Below are 22759 nucleotides of genomic sequence, written 5' to 3'. Positions count from 1 at the left end.
CCACTGGGTGCGGTAGGTAATTAATGAAGCAATGTTGGGATGATAGCCTGAGAAAATCCACCAGGTCTTCAATGGAATGTGAAGAAATGACTCTTGACAAAATATAGTAAGAATCAGCCCAATGTTACAGGGCCAAAAGGAATCATGATGGAACAGCGGATGAAACAAGGGGCAGAATATTCTGATTTTCAGACTATGATCAAAAGCAGATGAAATTAGCAGGGAGAAGCTGGAACTTGTTAGCTCTGGAAAACTCACCAGATCTTTCAACAATCAGGTACCTGATTGATCACCATCTGGCTTTTGACTTGGATTAGGACTGTCATTCAGGAAGTCCTGCGCTCCAAAACCCTGCAGGTCAGTCAGAAGCCAAGATCTCGCACATTGCCATGGAAGAGGAGACCATGGTTACGACAGTACAGCACTCACTGGACTCCCACGTCTGAGGAGCAATCCAGGGAACAGTTGAATGTTACTGGGGAGAGTTCTCACAGATGGGGGGAGGGAAGCCATGGGGTTCAGAAGTATCTTGACCATGCATAGGTTAGTGTAAACTGCAGGACAACTGTCCAACTGAAAGCCTGCCCCAAGTTACCACAATAGTTTACCAGTCAGGTAGGTATGCAGTATCCAGTTTACCCATCTGGTTTACTGGTCAGGTAGGCCAATATATCATTCCCACCTGGAACTGAATAAACAGGGACCAGGCCAGGATGAGCCCTTAAGTTGTAATTAATTGAGGGCTATCAGATCAGGTATGATTGCTTTGAATGATATGGCAGACTTGATGGGCTGAATGGCCTACCACTACTCATACATCTTATGGACTTAAATGTGGTGGATGCAGACAGATGGTGAAGTTCTGGGACTCCACCACCTAACCTGAGGCGGTTTCCTGGTGTCCTCCTGGCTGCTGCTTCCAGGACTGGCAGGCTCCGTCTGAAAACAATGTCTGCAGCCAGTGTGCTGCTCTCTGAAGTAAAAATAAGAAACAACTACAACACAAAAAAAGAAATCAAAATGGGGGCAAGGAGTTTGCATTCTGAAATTGTTGATCTCAGCATTGAGTCTAGAAGGTTGAAAATCAGCATTTCTTGATTTTCTCCTCATTAGCCTAAGAATATTAAAGCTCGATGTAGCAACTTCATCAGTATTTACACACAGCATAAACAGACAATAAAGCTGAGGAAATAGCTCCTCAAGGCCCTGCAAAAATAACATTTATCCCCTTATGTTGCTGTAATAACTTCTTACGAATCCCTAGATCCAACTTCTCTGCTATGTGATATGAATGAAGGGAATACTCTGCAACATTCTCTTGTTTTAAATTAGAATCTAAAACCTCATTTGAATAACGTAAGTGGGTTATGGTCAACCTTATCAATCTAATCGTCCAAAAACAGTAAGTGTTTCAGCCATATCCCAAGACTGTTGGGGAGTAATGTTAATTTGATCCTCACAGGCCATTATCACACTTGGAACACAGTGGTTTGGTCATTTCATAGTGAAAGAGGTGTGAGAAAGAAACTTTGAACTTGATGAGTTGACATTTTTCTTTCTTCTTTCTGCAGGATTATACTCTGACAATGTACTTCCAGCAGTCCTGGAGAGACAAGAGGCTTTCATACTCTGGAATACCTCTGAACCTCACTCTAGATAACAGAGTGGCTGACCAACTCTGGGTTCCCGACACCTACTTTATTAATGACAAAAAGTCATTTGTGCATGGAGTTACAGTGAAAAATCGAATGATTCGTCTGCACCCAGATGGCACAGTGCTGTACAGCCTGAGGTTTGTTTGAAGTTTATTTGAATAGTTGTGTGGATCACCGACTGGGATTGAATGTGGGTTATAGGTAGCCATGCAGTTTAGGTGTTGCTAATGCAAGATAATAATCTTTAGATTATTGTTCTCTCCCTGTCAAATTTGTTATATTTCTGCTTTCTTTGCAGGTCACCCCTAATCATTCACTTTCTAAAGAAAGTAATTGCCTGCTCCCAGGCCCAGATCAATTCCATTCTTTAGGCAGCAATTAGAACAAGGTCAGCAGATCTGGTGATCCCACTCTCTGCTCATTCCCTTTTGTTGTGCAGTAGCACAGCTGAGCCTAGTATATGAACCATGGGAGGCACATTTATACTTTGATGCTGCTATTTGTTTAAAACAAATACACAGCGACACCACCACTATAATTGGCACAGATACTTATTATTTGATGTTATTTGGAAGAACTAATTTTTAAAATCAGATGTGCTTCAATATTGGTGATATAGGTGATTTAGGTGTGAAAGCTACATATTTACATATATGTAGGTAGCATAAATATTTGTGAGATAGTGATTGTGGACATATATTGGAGAGCAGTGTGGATATATCCATTAGATTCCAGAATAAGCGTTGTCGAGGTTGTTTTGCTGTGATGCGATAATTGTATTCCTCTGCAACCTCATGCTGTAGAAAGTCGCGCTAAGGAAAACCACTGTAGAAAATTGCACTGTCGAACAGAAAATCCCTAGAGCCGTTCAGGAGAAAGTTTGCATTATCCAAACAACATCCACAAATCGTCAATTGTGTTATAGCCAATTTGCGTTGACAAATTGCACATTATACCAGAAAGACCTGGATTGTCATTCTATTGATGGACAAGAAATAGCATATATATTTCGGTCATACAGTCAACTGGATGTATCTCAAAGAGACAACAGTTCAAATCTTCCATTTCATGGAATTCAGACACTTAATCTGGATCATGGGACCTGCCAAGACTGTGGCAGCTCTCACAGAATCAGATTCAACTATTTTGAGCTGATCTTCATGCTGATTCTAAGTGATCTATCAGTGATCAAAGCAGACAATATTTTCTTAATGTATCCATACAAAGGGATACCTATAACCCACACTCAATCCCAGCTGATTCAACGTTGGAAGCTTAGTGAACACATTATCTTTCCCTCTCTGGACAACAATCATCATTGCTTAAGTACCCAGGGTCCCTGATTTACGAATGTCTGACTAACGAGTACTTCTATGTACAGTGATCCCATGCAGGGGTGTAATTTAAAAGATCCAACATATGAACATTTATACACTTAAGAATGGCTACTTTATATTGTCCTGAATTGTGTTCCAGCTTGTGTACAAACTGGCAATCAGACTCAAGATTGGAACCCCCTTCGCAACCTGGGACTGCCAATATTTGTAATTGTGAGACAGTCATATTGATAAAAATGTGAGATACAGTGTAGATATCAAGTACAGGATGGGTTTTACAAGTTCATGATCCAGATTCAGAGCTTCATGCTTTTGGACAACATATGAGTATTTGTGCAGAATGATCCACAAACTCTACAGATTTTCCAGAAATTAGAGGTGGAGAAAAGTATATGATGTCTCTACCTCCCCAACTAGATTCTTATTAGGTTGTCCTAGTTTGTAAAAAGCCAGTAGCACAAATTCAAAAGACCACGTTCATATATTAGACAACAGTGTGGTCTTGTATGTCAGGGATAATATAGATATAAATGTAAGGCAGCAGAGTGTTTTTACATGAAGGGTTGTGTAGGTGTATATATGAGAGCAATAAATGAAAAGCATTATGCACATACATTGAATTGAATCGAATCGAATTTATTGTCACGTGTACTGAGGCACAGTGAAAAGCTTTGTCTTGCGAGCAATACAGGCAGATCACAGAGTTAATAGAACATAGAACAACACAGCACAGAACAGGCCCTTCAGCCCACGATGTTGTGCTGACCATTGATCCTCATGTAAGGTAAACCTGATGTATGAATCCTCAAATTTCTGTGACCATATGCATGTCCAGCAGTCTCTTAAATATCCCCAATGACCTCGCTTCCAACTGCTGCTGGCAACACATTCCATGCTCTCACAACTCTCTGCATAAAGAGGAGAAAGTGAGGTCTGCAGATGCTGGAGATCAGAGCTGAAATGCTTATGCCCAAAGCGTCGATTGTCCTGTTCCCTGGATGCTGCCTGACTCTCTGCGTAAAGAACCCGCCTCTGACATCCCCTCTATACTTTCTGCCAAACAGCTTAAAACTATGACCTCTTGTGTTAACAATTTCTGCCCTGGGAAAAAGTCTCTGGCTTTCAACTCTATCTATGCCTCTCATTATCTTGTACACCTCAATTAGGTCCCCTCTCTTCCTTCTTTTTTCCAATGAAGAAAGTCGGAGCTCAGTCAACTGCCCTTCGTAAGATAAGCCCTCCATTCCAGGCAGCATCCTGGTAAACCTCCTCTGAATCCTCTCCAAAGCATCCACATATTTCCTATAATAGGGCAGCCAGAACTGGACACAGTATTCCAAGTGCGGTCTAACCAAAGTTTTATAGAGCTGTAACAAAATCTCACGGCTCTGAAACTCAATCCCCCTGTTAATGAAAGCCAAAACACCATATGCTTTCTTAACAACCCTGTCCACTTGGGTGGCAATTTTAAAGGATCTATGTACCTGCACACCAAGATCCCGCTGTCCCTCCACTCTGCCAAGAATACGGTCTTTAATCCTGTACTCGACTTTCAAGTTTGATCTTCCAAAATGCATCACTTCGCATTTATCCAGGTTGAGCTCCATCTGCCACCTCTCAGCCCATCTCTGCATCTGTCAATGTCCCGCTGCAGCCTACAACAGCCCTCTATACTGTCAACGACACCTCCAACCTTTGTGTCATCTGCAAAGTTGCTGACCCATCCTTCAATCTCCTCATCCAAGTCATTAATAAAAATTACAAAGACGCCCAAGAACAGAGCCCTATGGAACACCACTCACCACTGACTTCCAGGCAGAATACTTTCCTTCCACTACTACTCGCTGTCATCTGTTGGCCAGCCAATTCTGTATCCAGACAGCTAAATTTCCCTGAATCCCATTCCTCCTGACCTTCTGAATGAGCCTACCATTGGGAACCTTATCAAATGCCTTGCTGAAGTCCACATACACCATATTCACCACTCGACCCTCATCAACTTGTCGAGTAACATCCTCAAAGAACTCAATAAGATTTGTGAGGCATGACCTGCCCCTCACAAAGCCGTGCTGACTGCATTTAATCAAGCCATGCTCTTCCAGATGGTCATAAATCCTATCCCTCAGAATCCTTTCTAACACCTTGCAGACCACATATGTGAGACTGACTGGTCTGTAATTGCCAGGGATTTCCCTATTTCCTTTCTTGAAGAGAGGAAGTACATTTGCCTCCCTCCAGTCCTCAGGTACGACTCCAGTGGAGAGCGAGGATGCAAAGATCTTCGCAAGCGGCGAAGCAATCACATTTCTCTCTTCCCAAAGCAGCCAAGAACAAATTTGGTCTGGCCCTGGCGACTTGTCAATCTTAATATTTGTCAAAATTTTCAGCACATCAGCTTCCTCAATCTCTATGCGTTCCAGCATGCTTACCTGCTCCTCAATGGTTTCATTCACTACAAGGTCCTGTTCATTGGTAAAGACAGAAGCAAAAAACTCATTTAGGGCTTCCCCTACCTCCTCAGACTCTATACACAAGTTCCCTATGCTATCCGTGTTCGGCCCTACTCTTTCTTTGATCATTCTCTTATTCCTCACGTACATGTAAAATGCCTTTGGATTCTCCCTAATCCTTCCAGCCAAGCCTTTTTCGTGCCCCCTCCTGGCTTTCCTCAGACCATTTTTGAGCTCCTTCCTCGCCTGCCTGTAATCCTCTAGAGCTGAGCAAGACCCTAGCTTCCTGCACCTTACATAAGCTTCTTCCTTTTGACGAGAAGCTCCACCGCTCTCGTCATCCAAGGTTCCTATATCTTACCCCTTCTTGCCTGTCTCAGAGGGACATATTTACTCATCACTTGCAACAACTGTTCCTTAAACATCGGCCTGTCAACGTACTGAGTTAGGAAACCCTCCTGAACACACCTTACAAAAACAGCTCCTTCCAAACCATCTGCTCGAAGGAGGCTCCAATCAATATTGGGAAAGTTAAAGTCACCCATTACATCAACCCTACTACATTCACACTTTTCCAAAATCTGCCAATCTATGCTTTCTTCAATCTCCCTGCTGCTATTGGGGGGCCTGTAGTAAACCCCTAATGAGGTGACTGCTCCCTTACTGTTCCTAATTTCCACCTATACTGACTCAATAGGCAGACCCTCCTCGACAATGGAAACTTCTGTAGCTGTGATACCCTCTCCGATTAGTAGTGTTACACCCCCTCCCTATTCTTTTTAAATGTTCTAAACCCTGGAATATCCAGCAACCATTCCTGCCCCTGAGAAACCCACGTCTCTGATATGGCCACAACATCATAGCACCAGGTACTGATCCATGCTCTAAGCTCATCACTTTTATTCCTGATATCATTGCATTAAAGCAAACACACTTTAACTGATCCCTTGGTTCTCTCCCAGGAAATTCCTTCCCACTGGCTGTGCTACCTCTTGCTATTGCCTCATCTCCATCAACTCTCACTATCAGTATATAGCTCAAGTTCCCACCCCCCTGCCATACTAGTTTAAACCCTCCTGAACCACTCGAGCAAACCTTCCACCCAGGACATTGGTCCCCTTCCAGTTCAGGTGCAACCCGTCCTTCATGTACAGGTCCCACCTTCCCCAGAAGGTATCCCAATTATCTACATATCTGAAGCCCTCCCTCCTACACCAGCTGCGCAGCCACGTGTTAAGCTGCGCCTGCTCCCTGTTCCTCGCTTCGCTTTCTCGTGGGACAGTAGTAAACCCAAGAACACTACTCTGTTCGTCCTGCTCTGCAGCTTCCACCATAACTCACTTTTTATATTCTCAATCCTTTCTTGGTTATATCATTGGTGTCAATATGTAACACGATTTCTGGCTGTTCGCCCTCCCCTTTCAGAATCTTATACACCCAATCGGAGACGTCCTGCACCCTGGCACCAGGGAGGTAACATACCTTCCGGGAATCCCGATCCTGACCACAAAATCTCCTGTCAATTCTCCGAACAATCGAGTCTCCTACCACTAGTGCTTTTCTATTCTGCCCCCTTCTCTTCTGGGCTGCAGTGTCAGGCTCAGTGCCAGAGAATCTTTGAGAATGCTGGCGGTCTTTCCTTGACAGCGGGCCTGGTAGATGGATTCTATAGATGGGAAGTTGGCCTTTGTGATTGTCCAGGCCGAGTTCACCACTCTCTGTAACCATCTCCGATCTTGAATGGTACAGTTGCCATACCAGGTAGTGATACATCCAGACAGAATGCTTTCAATGGAGCACCTATAAAAGTTGGCAAGGGTATTCGCTGTCATGCCAAATTTCCTCAGCTGCCTGAGGAAGAAGAGGCCTTTGTAAACAGTGCGTCCACAGGAAGAGTCCAAGAAAGCTTGTTGTGGATGACCACTCCCAGGAGCTTGACACTCTCCACTCGTTCCACCTCTGTGCTGATGATGTGTAGGGGTGCATTATTGCCGAAAGTCAATAATGAGTTCCTTGGAACTCATTCCTTGAATACACCATATTCACCACTCGACCCTCATCAACTTGTCGAGTAACATCCTCAAAGAACTCAATAAGATTTGTGAGGCATGACCTGCCCCTCACAAAGCCGTGCTGACTGCATTTAATCAAGCCATGCTCTTCCAGATGGTCATAAATCCTTTCCCTCAGAGCATTGAGAGCTAGGTTGTTCTCAGTGCACAATTGGTCAAGATTTTCCACCTCCCGTCTGTAGTCTGTTTCATCGCCAGAGATTCGACTGACTATGGTGGCCATAGACCCATAGAGATGTACAGCACAGAAACAGACCCTTCAGTCCAACTCGTCCATGCCATCCAGATATCCCAACCCAATCTAGTCCCACCTGCCAGCACCTGGTCCATATCCCTCCAAACCTTTCCTATTCATATACCCATCCAAATGCCTTTTAAATGTTGCAATTGTACTAGCCTCCACCACTTTCTCTGGCAGCTCATTTCATACACATACCACCCTCTGCTTGAAAACGTTGCTCCTTAGGTCTCTTTTATATCTTTCCCCTCTCACCCTAAACCTATGTCTTCTAGTTCTGGCCTACCCCATCCCAGGGAAAAGACTTTGCCTATTTATCCTATCCATGCCTCTCATGATTTTATAAACCTCTATAAGGTCACCCCTCAGCCTCTGACGTTCCAGAGAAAACAGCCCCAGCCTATTCAATCTCCCCCTACAGCTCAAATCCTCCAACTCTGGCAGCATCCTTGTAAATCTTTTCTGAACCCTTTCAAGTTTCACAACATCTTTCCGATAGGAAGGAGACCAGAATTGCATGCAATATTCCAACAGTGGCCTAACCAATGTCCTGTACAGCTGCAACATGACCTCCCAACTCCTGTACTCAATACTCTGACCAATAAAGGAAAGCATACCAAACGCCTACTTCACTATCCTACCTGTGACTCCCCTATGAACCTGCACTCCAAGGTCTCTTTATTCAGCAACACTCCCTAGGACCTTACCATTAAGTGTACAAGTCCTGCTAAGATTTGCTTTCCCAAAATGCAGTACTTCACATTTATCTAAATTCAACTCTGTCTGCCATTTCTCGGCCCATTGTCCTATCTGATCAAGATCCCACTGTAATCTGAGGTAACTTTCTTCACTGTTCACTACACTTCCAATTTTTGTCATCAGCCAACATGTAAATGGCATTACTCTGGTATTTAGCGATGCAGTAATGGGTATACGTAAGTATAGTAGGTGGCTGAGTGTGCACCCCTGGGGGGGTCCAGTGTTGAGTGTTAGTGAGGATGAAATGTTGTCTCCAATCTTCACTGACTGATGCCTGTGGGTCAGGAAACTGAGGATCCAGTTGCAGAAAGTGGGGCTCAGTCTGAGATCACTAAGTTTAGTAATCAGTCTCCAGGGGATAATAGTGTTGAAGGCTGCACTGTAGTCCATGAGTAGGATTCTTACGTAGCTGTTCTTGGTGTCAAGATGTTCTAGGGAGGAGTGAAGGGCAAGTGATATGGCATCTGACATGGATCTGTTGGTCCAATACGCAAATTGAAGTAGGTCAAGAGTACTGGGGAAGGCTGGAGTTGATTAATGCCATGACCAGCCTTTCAAAGCATTTCATGACCACCGGAGTTAGGGCCACTGGGCGGTAGACATTCAGACATGCTGCATGAGCCTTCTTAGGCACAGGGATGATGTTGGTCCAATTGAAACAGGCAGGGACAGTGGCCTGTTGCAGGGAGAGGTTGAAGATGTCCGAGAAGACCTCTGCCGATTGCTTTGCGTATGCTCTGAGTGCACGGCCTGGTACTCCATCTGGTCCCATCGCTTTCTTTGGGATTCACATGAAGGAAAACTGATCTGACCTCTGATGCAGTGACTGGGATAGGTTCATCAGGACTTGTCGGAATAGGTGTTACCTCTCCACCGAAATTCTGCTCAAAGCGAGCATAGAAGGCATTGAGACGGTCTGGGAGGGATATGTCATCGTCTGCTATTTTGTACTGTCTCTTTTTAGAACCTGTGATGTCATGCAGTCCTTGCCATAGTCGCCGTGTGTCTGTCTGGGTCTCTAGTTTCGATCGGTATTTGACCTCTGCGAAGGTCTTACTTGGATTCTTTATATTTGAGTGGGTGTCCTGCTCTGAAGGCCTCATACCCGATTTGTAGCAGGTTTTGTATGTCCTGATTCATGCAGGGTTTCTGTTGGAGAACACCCAGATTGACTTCCTTGGTATGCAGTCCTCCACACACTTGCTGATAAAGTCAGTGATGGTGATGGCGTACTTGTCCAAGGTACCTGCGGATTGTTTGAACATGGCCCAAACAGCCGGTTCCAGACAGCACCGGAGTTGATCCTCTGCCTCCTCTGACCAGCACTGGATCTGTATCCACGAGGGAGTCTCCTGCTTGAGCTTTTGTGTGTAAGCCGGGAGGAGAAACATGGCATTGTGGTCGGAATGCAGGGGATGGAGCGGTAGGCATCTTTCACAGTGGTGTAGAAATGGGCCCCTGGTGGGGCAGGTAATGTTTTGGTGGAACTTGGGCAACACCTTCCTTCGATTGGCTTGATTGAAGTCGCCAGTTACAATAATCTGGGCCTCTGGGTGTTTCGTCTCCAGGGTGTTAGTGGGGGAGCACAACACATCTAGAGCTTCCTCAACCTTTGCTTGTGGTGGTATGTACACAGCAGTTAGTATAGCAGCAGTAAATTCCCGTGGTAGATAGAAGGGGCTGCATTTGATGGTGAGGAATTCAATGTTTAGGGAGCAATGGCTGCCCAGGTTGCAATGTCTGTGCACCACAAATTGTTGATTAAAAAGCAAACCCTGCACCCTTTGTCTTACCCAAGGACTCTGTATGGTCCATACAATGGATAGAAGAACCATCAGCCTAAAGTGCGCAGTGGGGAATGGATGGGTTGAGCCAGGTTTCTGTGAAGCAGAATGCACAGCAGTCCTGCAGTTCATGCTGGAAGCTGAGCTGTGATCTGAGTTTATCCATCTTGTTCTCCAGAGATTGTACATTTGCTAGGAGTAAGCTAGGAAGGGGGGGCCTCAGTCTTACCAGCATGTTTACCCGCTTCCTTGCAGGTTTCTTACATTTGAGTGGTCTGGTGGTCTGGTCATGTGAAAGGAGAATCTGGATATATGTGTGAGATGTAGTTTCAATATCATGTTAATGGGCAATATGGAGGTATATATGTAGGAACACAATTCTGCAGAGCAGTATAAGGTCAGGAAACAAAGCCAATTATAAGCACAATGGATGTACCTACATCACAGACTACAGTGGTTCAAGTGGGATATAGTTTACCACCACCTTCTTACTGGCAAATAGGAATGGAAAATGAAAACTGACCTTGTCCCAGTGTCCACATCCCATGAAAGATACAAAATAAAATACTTACGTAAATAGATGAATCACAGTTGATAATTGTTGCCTTATACCATTATTTTCATTGGAGGAAAAATTTTCTTTTGAATTATGAAATAACTAGTCTTTTATGAATTGAGGCCAGAACTCTACAATTTCTAATATAATTCAAGTAGATGATTGTAAGATTCAAAAACCAATTATTGCATGAATTCAATGGACTATTTACAATATACTGAGCGGATTTGAAGCTACAGCAATCCTCAAAGGACCAGTATTTGATTTTTAATCCTTATGTAACTAAAGAGGCATTTGATGGATCATCACCCAAGGCTTCAGAGACAAACAGCTTTTTGTTGTCAAAGCTGAAAATCTAGTGAAGCATGAGAAAGCCAGAACTGAAATGAAGCAGTGCGTCTACAGAAATCTTGGAAATGGTCTCTATTTCATGACTGATGTTTTATCTATCCAAATCAGGAGACAGATATTTTTCTAGCATTAATGTGCTAAGGAGTGCTGAAAACCAGCAAATTCGAGGAAGGTCCTATACATTTAAGGCTGGTTAATTCGATTTTCGGCTAGATAAGGGAGCCCCAGTTTATTAAAGTGGTGCAGCGTGTAGAAAGGTGAGTTAAGACCACGACTAGATCAGCCATAATATAATTGAATGCTGGATCAGGCTCTAAGGGCTGAATGACCTCCTCCTGTTAGTATGTCCTATATCCTATGTTCCTATAACAATGCAGATTTAACAGCACCTATATTGACACCTCTACTTGCTTTGATTTGTCACACTGGTTGGCTGATATCTAATACTGGAAGATCATGTAACTCTGCTAATTAAGTATTGTCTTTGGTTTTCAACACAAACTCTGTTCTCTTTCCCCAGACTCTCTCTCTGATAAACCTCGGAGTTGAATATAGTGTACACATCATAGGGAACCTATTGCATCCTGAGCTTAGTTTCTTACTTCATCATCTCCATCACCAAAACTAACCACTTGTAACTCAAAACGTTGCCCATCTCAACCTTACCTTAGGCCATTTGTTGCTGAAATCCTCATTCATTCCTTTGTTACTTCTAGAAACATCTATTCCAATATCTTCCCATCTTGTACCCTCACTAAAACCCCTCATGGTCTTACTCAAACACTGGCCTATCCACCCACCATATCTTTGCTTGCTGAATTAGGAGCAATTAGAGATGGAGAATCATACATGACACGCTTGCCTCCCCAAATAGATTCTTAGGAGATTGCCCTAGTTTGTAAAAAGCCAGACAGTAGCACAAAATCAAAAGACCACTTTTGTATATTCGACAATAGTGTGTCTTATATGTCTGGGATGATATGGATAGATGTATATTAGGCAGCAAAGTGGATTTAAATGAGGGTTTCTGTAGGTATACACATGACGACAATATGTAAATGATGGCAGTATAATATCGGCTCTCAACCTGGCAATAGCTCAATTTGAAACTATTTGTCCTTGTATTCTAATCTCTCCACGATATCGCTCCTCCCTATCTCTGTAATCTGCTCCAGTTCTACATTTCCTGAGATTTCTTTATTCCTTCCATTCTGGCCTCCTTCACATCCTTGATTGTAATTTATCCACCATTATTAGAGATGGGTAAGATATGCTGGTCTTACCAACAATGCTCACATGTCATGACAGGATGATAAAAACAGTGGCTGCTTTGTCTTCAGCTGCCCTGGATACTGACTCCAGGAATTCCTTCCCAAAACCTTTTTGCTTCTCTCCTCCTTAATATATTCATTAAATCTAACCCTTTTGATCAAGACTTTAAGCATATGGAACAATATGTTACATGGCTTGGTATTCATTTGCAAAGATAATCAATTCTGTGAAGTACCTTGAGATGTTTTACTGCATGAAAGGATACTCAAATGCAAGTTTGTATTGTTGTTGAACAATTTGATGATAAGTAAACTTGCCCCAGTGTAATAATCCTAACCAGTTTTAATGATTCAAAATTAGTCATGACTTTGTGCTGTGCAACACAACAGTGTATATTAAATATCAAATAAAAGCTCAGACAAGCATTCAACAGGATAATAGTGTCTGTTGGGCAACTTCAAAAATAATATTATCCCCTAGATGCCAGTTTGTTAATAAATTGTGCAGGATAACTGATTAAAAAGCAAGCTTGATATTATGTAATTTAAAAGTGTTTAGTATTTAATATAATTGTGGCTGTATTATTATTGGTATCACAGCAACATCTTTACTGCCTTTGGAAATACCTATAATACCTTCTACATGGTACCATAAAGTAAAGGATAATATAAAAGATAATACAATTGATAAAATAACATAAAATAAATAAAGGGTAAGAACAATGCCACCAGGTTAATTTAATATAACTTACTCAAAAAAGCAAATTTAAAAGCAAATCATATCTGACTAACTTGATTTGTTTATTAATGTATTAACAAAGAGAATTGATGAAGCTAGTACAGCTGATTTATCTACAATCTTTAAGAAGACAATTTATAACTTATCACATAAATGCAAAGATAAATCCGATGAGATTAAATGGGCTGTGACAACCTGGATACAAAATTGACAAGGCAACGAAAGCAAAGTAGTGGCCAATTGTTCATATTCTAGAGAGTGGTATTCTCTTATGCAGAGGGTAGTAACATACTTTAGGAAGAGAGTACTGATGAAATGAACAAATGATATAGTAAAGAAATCTCAGCGTCACACCTGTCAATGGTTTTTACTTTTGTGTGTGGTTTGCTTCAAGAAGCTGAAGAAGTTTCAGTACAGTCTTGACAGCATTCAGAGACAAAGTTAAAGACAATGGTGATTTCACAGCTATGGGCCTGGTATGGCTATTGGCTTAAGCCACAGCAGATCCTCCTCCAGCAGACATCATGATCCTGTGCAAAGTGCACCTCATGCGGCATCTTATGTTTCCTTAAATGTGACTGAAGTATTAGAAGAAGTTCAGCATTCGAAACAGTAAATAAAGTTCCACTTAACTGATTCCTAGAATGAGACAGTTGTCTTATGAGACAGGTTGGACAGGGTTAGCCTTTATCCATTGGTGTTTAGAAGAATGAGAGGTGATCTTATTGAAACATGTAAGAATTTGAGGGAAATTGACATGCTGTAAGTTGAGGATGTTTCCCCTTGTGAAAGAGACTAGATTTAGGAGACACAATAAAAAAAAACAAAGTCTCTACCACTTAAAATGGAGATGATGGGACTGTTTTTCCTCTCAGGAGATCCTTGATCTATGAAATTCTCCTCTCCAGACAGCAGGAGAGACAGATAACTGAAAGTCCTGGAGAGACTCATCAGGTCTGGCAGCGTCTGTGGAGACTGAAACAGAGGCAAATTTTCAAGTTCGACATGACTCTTCTTCGGAAACCACCACCAGAACTGCTGGATTTCTCCAACACTTGTTTTTTGTAAAATTTCAGGTGTCAAGCATCTGCAGTTCTTTGCTTTTATTTCAGCATCATAGAATATTTTTAAGGCAGAGATTGATATTGTCTTGATTGACAAGGGAGTCAAAGGGTATAGGAAGTAGAAATAAAAGTGGGGTGAAGGCCACAAACAGGTTAGACATAATCTTATCCAATGACAGGGCCGAATTGAGAGCCTGAATCTACTGCTGTTCTATTTTTGTATGTAAAATGCATATCCTCTGTCGGTAGATCTGGTGCCCTGGTTATATCACATGCAAGTTGTGTCTCTCTGCTGAAGCCTTTTTTTCTTGTGGAGCAGTAGGACTGTGAGCAGTTTTTTTTTTGCAAATCTCTCTGGTTCTCATCTGAGATCCAATCTAAGGTGACATAAGCTGCACTGATACTGATCTGATATAAAAATGCTCCACAATGCAGGTCGAACCTTCAAGCATTGCGAACAATATGTAAAGTAACCTCCCAGCACAAATGTTTTGCAGAAGCTATTCCTCACAAGCAGCTAAGAAAGCTGCAGTGAGTACTTACAGTCGATTCTTTGCCCTGTCATATAATTTCCCCTCTGTTGCCACTGTTCTCCCTTTCAGTGGCGCGTGTCAGGGTGTTTGGGAAGCCTGATATGTTTCAGCAAAATCCAAAGGTTGGTGGGTTGGATCCAGCATCCCAATCACAGTCAATTGCTTACCAACTCCTAAACTTTAACTACAATGTGTGAAGATTAAAAGTAATTCAAACATTCAACAACATTTTGAATACTAATTGTCATGTGTTGTCAAAGGCAGTCCATGATATTATTAAAGGTATGAGATGAAAGGAAGGATGCTCTGGTTATGAAAGGAGTGCAGCGAAGGTTTACAAGGTTTACTCCTGGGAGGGCAGGACTGACGTATGAAGAGGGACTGCATTAGTTAGCACCATATTCAATGGAGATTTAAAGAATAAGGGGGATCTCAGAGAAGCCTGAAAAATTCTAACAGGACCAGACATGACAAATGCATAATGGATAATCCCAATGACCAGGAAGTCCAGAACCAGGGGTTGCAGTGTAAGGATAAAGGCCATTTATCAAGGGGAGGAGACATTTCTTCACCCAGAGTGTGGTGAGCTTGTGGAATTCTCTGCCTCAAAAAAAACCAGTTAGGGCCAAAATGTTGAATATTTTCAATAAGAGTTTAGATATAATACTTAGAGATAAAGGGATCAAGAGGGAACAGAGTACTGAATTAGATGATCATATTGAATGATGGGGAAGATTCAAAGGATGAATGGTCTCTGCCTTTTCCCATTTTCTGGGATGCATCTGTCCCATCCATTCTTAAGAATAGTCACTCTCACCTCCCCTATGGAATTCAGTCATTTTGTCCATGTTTGAACTAAGGCTGTAATGAGGTCATGAGCTGAATGGCCCTGGTGAAACCCAAAACTGGGCATCACTGAGCAGGTTATTGCTGAGCAGGTACTGCTTGATAGCACTGTTGATGTCACCTTCCATCACTTTACTGATGATCAAAAGTAGACTGATGGTGCGGTAATTGGCTGGATTGAATTTATCCTGCTTTTTATGCACAGGACATAGCTGGGCAATTCTTTAAACTTATTAGGTACATTCTTCTTGCCAAACAGTAACTAGGGAATTTTTTCATTCCAATAATTTAGACATTTGTGACAATAATTTTGAATCATGATCATTAAAGTTTGATGCCTGTTTCAAATGTTGTTTGAGATTGTTTATGGTAAGCTGAAGCCATTCCTCATTTTATTCCCAAATAGTTCATTATTTCATTGAATGTTTGTGACATAAAATTTTAACCATGAGTAATCCATATCTTGTAATTTTTTGTACAATTTTTCCAAGACAAAAATTGCCATTATTTGCAAAGATATGGCCTTAGGAAAGCTTGTCAAAACATCCATAATTGTTCAAAGACACTGAATCACATCGCTAAGTTAAGGAAGGTGTCCAAAACAATTTTTTACAAAACTGCTGAATAGTTCACCAAAAGCAACATCAGATTTAAAAGTGTAAGTTTAATTTATAGTTCAGGTTTCCCACCCACCAAAACAATCACATTTTTTTAAATCTTGGCCAATAAAAATGTCTATTATTGTATATTGTGTTTTCCTAATACTCAAGTGACTTGCAATTTGATTGTAAGGTAATCGTAAAATTTTGTTACGATACTGAGCTGAAGTTGCCATCTGCTATCCTACTATTCAATCCTCATCCGATGGGGATTTAGGTGTTCTCCATTTCTTCATTGATACTTTGTCTTTTAAATACAACCACTTATGTGTCGGTTTCAATTTCTGAGTAGATTATTTGATATCTCTCAATTCAGGATATGTCTGTTATATTTCTATTACGGAAAATGGGACAAATATATCAGCCTCTTTCTGTTTTCCTTCAGCTTTTTATGTAGTCTTTCAAAAATAATGTCAGATAATTGAATTTCCAAGCCATAGCTTTTTCTTATAGATCTCTTATTTTATTGACGAATTCTATGTTTCTGGGATCTAGTCACAACACAGTCAGGAAACAATCTAGGATATTCCTGCTGCAGGCATCTCATTTTGTTTTACTTTATTAGTTGTCCCTCTTAGTGAGGCCAATAATTTTGAATCAGTCTAGTTGTTTAGAGTCAGAGTCATGGAGATGGAGTCATACAGAAACAGACCCTTCGGTCCAACCCATCCATGCCAACCAGATGTCCCAACCTAATCTAACCCCATTTGCCAGCACTTGGCCCATATCCCTCCACACTCTTCCTATTCATATGCCCAGCCAGATGCCTTTTAAATGTTGTAATTGTACCAGCCTCCACCACTTCCTTTGGCAGCTCATTCCATACATGCACCACCCTCTGCATGAAAAAATTTCCCCTGAGATCCCTTTTATATCTTTCCCCTCTCATTCTAAACCTATGCCCTCTAGTTCTGGACTCCACCACCCCAGGGAAAAGTCTTTGTCAATATACCCTATCCATGCCCCTCATGATTTAATAAACCTCTGAAGTCACCCTCAGCCTCCGACACTTCAGGGAAAACAGCCCCAGTCTGTTCAGCCTCTCTCTATAGCTCAAATCCTCAAACCCTGGCAACATCCTTGTAAATCTTTTCTGAACCCTTTCAAGTTTTACAACATCCTTCTGATAGGAAGGAGACAAGAATTGCACGCAATATTCCAACAGTGGCCTAACCAATGTCCTGTACAGCCACAACATGACCTCCCAACTCCTGTAGTCAATACTCTGACCGATAAAGGAAAGCATACCAAACACCTACTTCATTATCCTATCTACCTGCAACTCTACTTTCAAGGAACCCGGAACTTGCACTCCAAGGTCTCTTTGTTCAGCAACACTCCCTAGGACCTAATCATTAAGATTTGCTTTCCCGAAATGCAGCATCTCACATTCCAAGATAAAATCATTCCTTCTTCAGGGATTTGTTGCACTACTATGATTACTTCCTCTCCACTTACTAAGTCACTCTTTAGTCCAACTCTACATAACGGGACTAACTTATAGTCTTATATCCCTCCAATAAATATTTCTTTCTTCATTAACCCCACTGGAAGAACCATTGGATCATCAGCCAGCATCAGTGATTGACTTGTGGTACAACAATTTATTCCAAACCCCGAGCAAACTGTTCAATTTTAATTGCTCAGCCACATTTACTGCTGATTCATCTCACTTTGTTACAGAATCTTTGGAACAAAAACAGTGCTTGGCAAATAAAATTCAATTTTAAACAAAATATATTTTGTTTGATAAACAGTGATTTCCGATGTCATAAGTTACAATTAAACAAAGCATTTAAGTTTTCAAATTTGGCACAACTCTAAATGACCCCTTCACCAATATACGTGGCATTGTCTGTTCAATACATCTCTCTGATGCAGAACTGAATTAAAAGCCCGATAACAAATGAGACAATCATTTTTTATTTACAACCACAACACACTTATTGAGGAAGGATGAAATGCTGTGGCAAAAAGGGCATATTATTCCGGAAAATTATTTGCAATATTGCTAAAATAGTAACATGTATTTAATAAAAGATTTATTGGTAAGGTCATTTCTTAAGGTCTTAACCAGAAACACATGTACATTTCATGATCTATTTATCTGTACCAAATTCATACCTGTGAATGTGTTCCATATCAAAGACAAAACAAATAACTCTCCTTGTCAGAATGATAAGATGAAATTTACAAGTAGCTGTGGTCATCAAATAGCTAGCCCATAATAAAACCAAAACAACACCAGATGCTGTAAATCAAGAACAGAAACAACAACAACTGAAAAGCTCAGCTTGTCTGGCAGCATCTCAGGACAATTAATGTTTTGGGTCCAGCGACCCTTCCTCAGGCCATAATAGTTTCCTGTGTTGAAGTCAGAAATATGTACTAGGTACTGAAAGAATCTACTGGAGTTGAAAGAATCAATTGACAGTGTGACATAGTGACAAGATTGTCATAGAGATATAGAGATGCACAGCATGGAAAGAGACCCTTTGGTCCAATCCGTCCTCGATCAGATATCCCAACCCAATCTAGTCCCACCTACCAGCACCCTGCCCATACCCCTCCAAACCCTTCCTATTCATATACCCATCCAAATGCCTCATAAATGTTGCATTTGTACCAGCACTTCCTCTGGCAACTCATTCCATACACGTACCACCCTCAGTGTAAAAAGGTTGCCCCACGGGTCTCTTTTATATCTTTTCCCTCTCACCCTAAACCTATGCCCTCTTGTTCTGGACTCCCCAACCCCAGGGAAAAGATTTTGCCTATTTACCCTACCCATGCCCCTCAATTTTGTAAACCTCTATAAGGTCACCCCTCAGCCTCCAACGCTTCAGGGAAAACAGCCCCAGCCTGTTCAGCCTCTCCCTGTAGCTCAAATCCTCTAACCCTGGCAACATCCTTGTAAATCTCTTCTGAACCCTTTCAAGTTTCACAACATCTTTCCCATAGGAAGGAGACCAGAGTTGCACGCAATATTCCAACAGTGGCCTAACCAATGTCCTGTACAGCTGCAACATGACCACCCAATTCCTGTACTCAATACTCTGACCAATAAAGGAAAGCATACAAACACCTTCTTCACTCTCCTATCTACCTGTGACTCCCCTTTCAAGGAGCTATGAACCTGCACTCCAAGGTCTCTTTGTTCAGCAACACTCCCTAGGACCTTACCATTAAGTGTATAAGTCCTGCTAAAATTTGCTTTCCCAAAATGCAGCACCTCGCATTTATCTGAATTAAACTCCATCTTCCACTTCTCAGCCCATTGGCCCATCTGGTCATGACTCTGTTGTAATCTGAGGTAACCCTCTTCGCTGTCCACTGCACCTTCAATTTTGGTGTCATCTGCAAACTTACTTACTGTACCTCGCATCCAAATCATTTATGTAAATGACAAAAAGTAGAGGACCCAACACCGATCCCTGTGGCACTCCACTGGTCACAGGCCTCCAGTCTGAAAAGCAACCCCCACCACCACCCTCTGTCTTCTACCTTTGAGCCAGTTCTGTATCCAAATGGCTAGTTCTCCCTGTATTCCGTGAGATCTAACCTTGTTAATCACTCTCCCATGGGGAACCTTGTTGAACACTTTACTGAAGTCCATATAGATCACGTCTACCGCTCTGCCCTCATCAATCCTCTTTGTTACTTCCTCAAAAAGCTCACTCATGTTTGTGAGACATGTTTTCCCAAGGACAAAGCCATGTTTCTCCCAATTTGTTGTTGGCTTTTCCCCACCCCACTCCTCCTTCACACCCTTCATGTTGCATTCTCAGCAATGTCTTGGTTTCATTTCCTTACTAATAGCTTCCCTGCATCTTCTCATAATTGAATGCACTGAATCCCCGAAAAATCAGCATTTCATTGCTGTACAACACAAAAATACATTCAAGTGCATTGTCAATTGATAATTAACATCAAATATTTAAATTATTTTTTTTCAATTTTTGGCTCTTGATTAATTGCTACCTACATTTACAACTCTAGAAAGGAATTATTGTGGTACTGTGCTACCTAAAAAGGTCAAGATCTGGGTCTTGTGATGCAGTGTTAATGTCCCTAACTCTGGGCAGAAAGATCCACCTTCAAGTCCCACCTGTGATGGAGGTGTGTTATAACATCTCCAAAAAAGGTTGATTAAAAATAAAAAAATTAGGCAAGAGTTCCTGTTAAACAATTAATCAACTCTGCTGCCATCAGTGAAGAATTTGTTTTGTGTAAGTTTTGGTGATTTCTAGAGACACTTAAACAATGGTATCTTCTCCCATTGTCAAATGATGTTATATGTAGTTGCTAAAATGGCTTTCAAATGCTCCTTAAGGGCTATGTATCAAAAAGAGAGGGAGGCAAACAATGGAAAACTATAGGCCAGTTGGCTTAACATCTATTAATTGTAAAAGTATGAGAACCAATTTTTAAGGAAATAGTAGCAGAACATTTGGAACTTCATAATCTGAGCAAGCACAGTCAACATGTCTTCATGAAAGAGAGATCATGTCTGATTAATTTATTAGAACTTTTTGAGGAAGTCTCAGTGAGAGTGGATAGAGGAGAACCAGTGGATGTGATGTATTTGGGCTTCCAGAAGGTAATTGACAATGTACCCCACAAAAGCTTAAGACCTAAGATAAGACCTCCTGGTGTTGGAGGTAATATATTGACATGGATAGAGAATTAGTCCATGGGCAGAAAGCAGTAAGTAGGAATAAGAAGTTCTTTTTCAGGTTGACTATCTATGACCAGTGGGATTCCATAGGGATCAGTGCTGGGGCCACAATGTTCACAATATATGTTAATGGCTTGGAGGAATGAAGTCAATATACAGTAGCCACATTAGCAGGCAATACAAAAAGAATTGGAAAAGCAGTTTACAAGAAGGATATAAACAATTTAGAGGGACATATTGATAGGTTGTGTGTGAAAAATATTGGCAAATTGAGAATGATTTGAAAAAAATGAGAAGTCGTTCTTTTTGGAAGGGAAAACAAAATATTATTTAAATATAAAAAAGCTACAGAAAGCTGCAGCACAAGGGGACTTGTACATGAGACACAGAGAGCTAGCAGACAGATACAGCAGGTGATCAGGAAGGAATAAGCTAATGAACAAACTGTGAATGTTGCAGATCTGAAACTAAGACAGAAATTGCAAGCAAACTCAGCAGGTCTGGAATGTTGGCGCTTATTTCAAAGAGGATTGGAATATAAGAGTAGGGAAATCTTACTGCAACTGCACAAGGTGTTGGTGAGGCCAAATCTGCAGTACTGTGAGCAGTTTTGGTCCCTTTAACTAAGGAAAAATACCATTTTATTGCAGGCAGTTCAGAGAAGGTTCATGAGAATGATTGTGATATGAGTAAAAGCTAAACAGATTGGGCCTACACACACTGGAGTTTAGAAGAATGAGAGATGATCTTGTTGAAATACAGTAGATAGGATTCTTAAGGGGCTTGACAGGGTAAAGGCTGAGAGGCTGTTTCCCCTCATGAAGGAGTCTGAGACCAGAGGGCATAGTCTCAGAATAAAAGGGTGAACATTTAAGATTGGGATGAGGAGGAATTTCTTCCTTCAGAGGGCTGTGGGACTTTAGAACTCCTTGTCACATAGAGCTGTGGGGGCAGTGTCCTTGTGTATATTTATGGATGAGCTAGGTAGATTCTTCACCATTAGGGGAAATCAAGGGTTATGGGGAAAACACAGGAAAGTGGACATGAGGAATGTCAGATCAGCCATGATCCAGTTCTGAATCAAAGAATCATGGAATCACTACAGTGTGGAAACAGGCCCTTCGGCCCAACAAGTCCACACTGACCATCCGAGGAGTAACCCACCCACCCACATTCCCCCACCATATTACTCTACATTTACCCCTGGCTAATGCACTCTGTGAAGGTACTGGCCTTGGACGTCTGTCTAGCATGTGGGTCTATCTCTGTCACAATCATTTCAAGATCCGTGGGGCGTCTGGTCGGGGCGGGCTGTTATCCTGCTCTCGCTCTCGCTCTCTCACTCTCACTCTCTCGCGCTCTCTCCCCGTTGCTCTCCCCTCCTGTCTCGCCCTCCCCCCTTCACCTCTCTCTCCCCCCATCTCTCTCCCCTCCTTTATCTCTCCCCTCCTGTTTCCTCGGTAGAGCAGACCTGAGGAGCTGAATGGCCTACTCAGGTCCTATTTCCTATGGTCTTATGATGATATGTATCATTCATGTCTTCTTAATGGCACTGACATTTCACTCAAATAGAAACTAATTACTATCTCTATCATATATAGTTCACACATAGGACTTTTTAAAATCAATTGGTCAAAAGTCATTTTATCATTGCCTTTTTCTTCTGGCCAACTTTAGACTGACATCCTTGAAAAAAAAAGGGAATTCATTGCTGTTTTTCTAGTATATAAACAACAAGTAAAAGGATCGATGCATCAACTGTGCTTA

General features: G+C 41.7%; 1 protein-coding gene across 1 annotated transcript in view; it reads left to right on the top strand.

Annotated features, from left to right (window-relative positions):
- gabrb1 (gamma-aminobutyric acid type A receptor subunit beta1) overlaps positions 1-22759 on the top strand; it is a 286470-nt gene that overhangs the window by 146161 nt on the left and 117550 nt on the right. The window contains exon 5 of the mRNA XM_043691745.1: positions 1572-1792. Within this exon, the coding sequence (XP_043547680.1) occupies positions 1572-1792 (221 nt within the window). The remainder of the gene's footprint in view (positions 1-1571; positions 1793-22759) is intronic.

Source organism: Chiloscyllium plagiosum, chromosome 1 (genome assembly GCF_004010195.1).
Source record: "Chiloscyllium plagiosum isolate BGI_BamShark_2017 chromosome 1, ASM401019v2, whole genome shotgun sequence".
NCBI classification, from domain to species: Eukaryota; Metazoa; Chordata; class Chondrichthyes; order Orectolobiformes; family Hemiscylliidae; genus Chiloscyllium; species Chiloscyllium plagiosum.
Note: the sequence above shows the minus strand (reverse complement) of the source record. Positions and strands in the feature narration are given on the sequence as shown.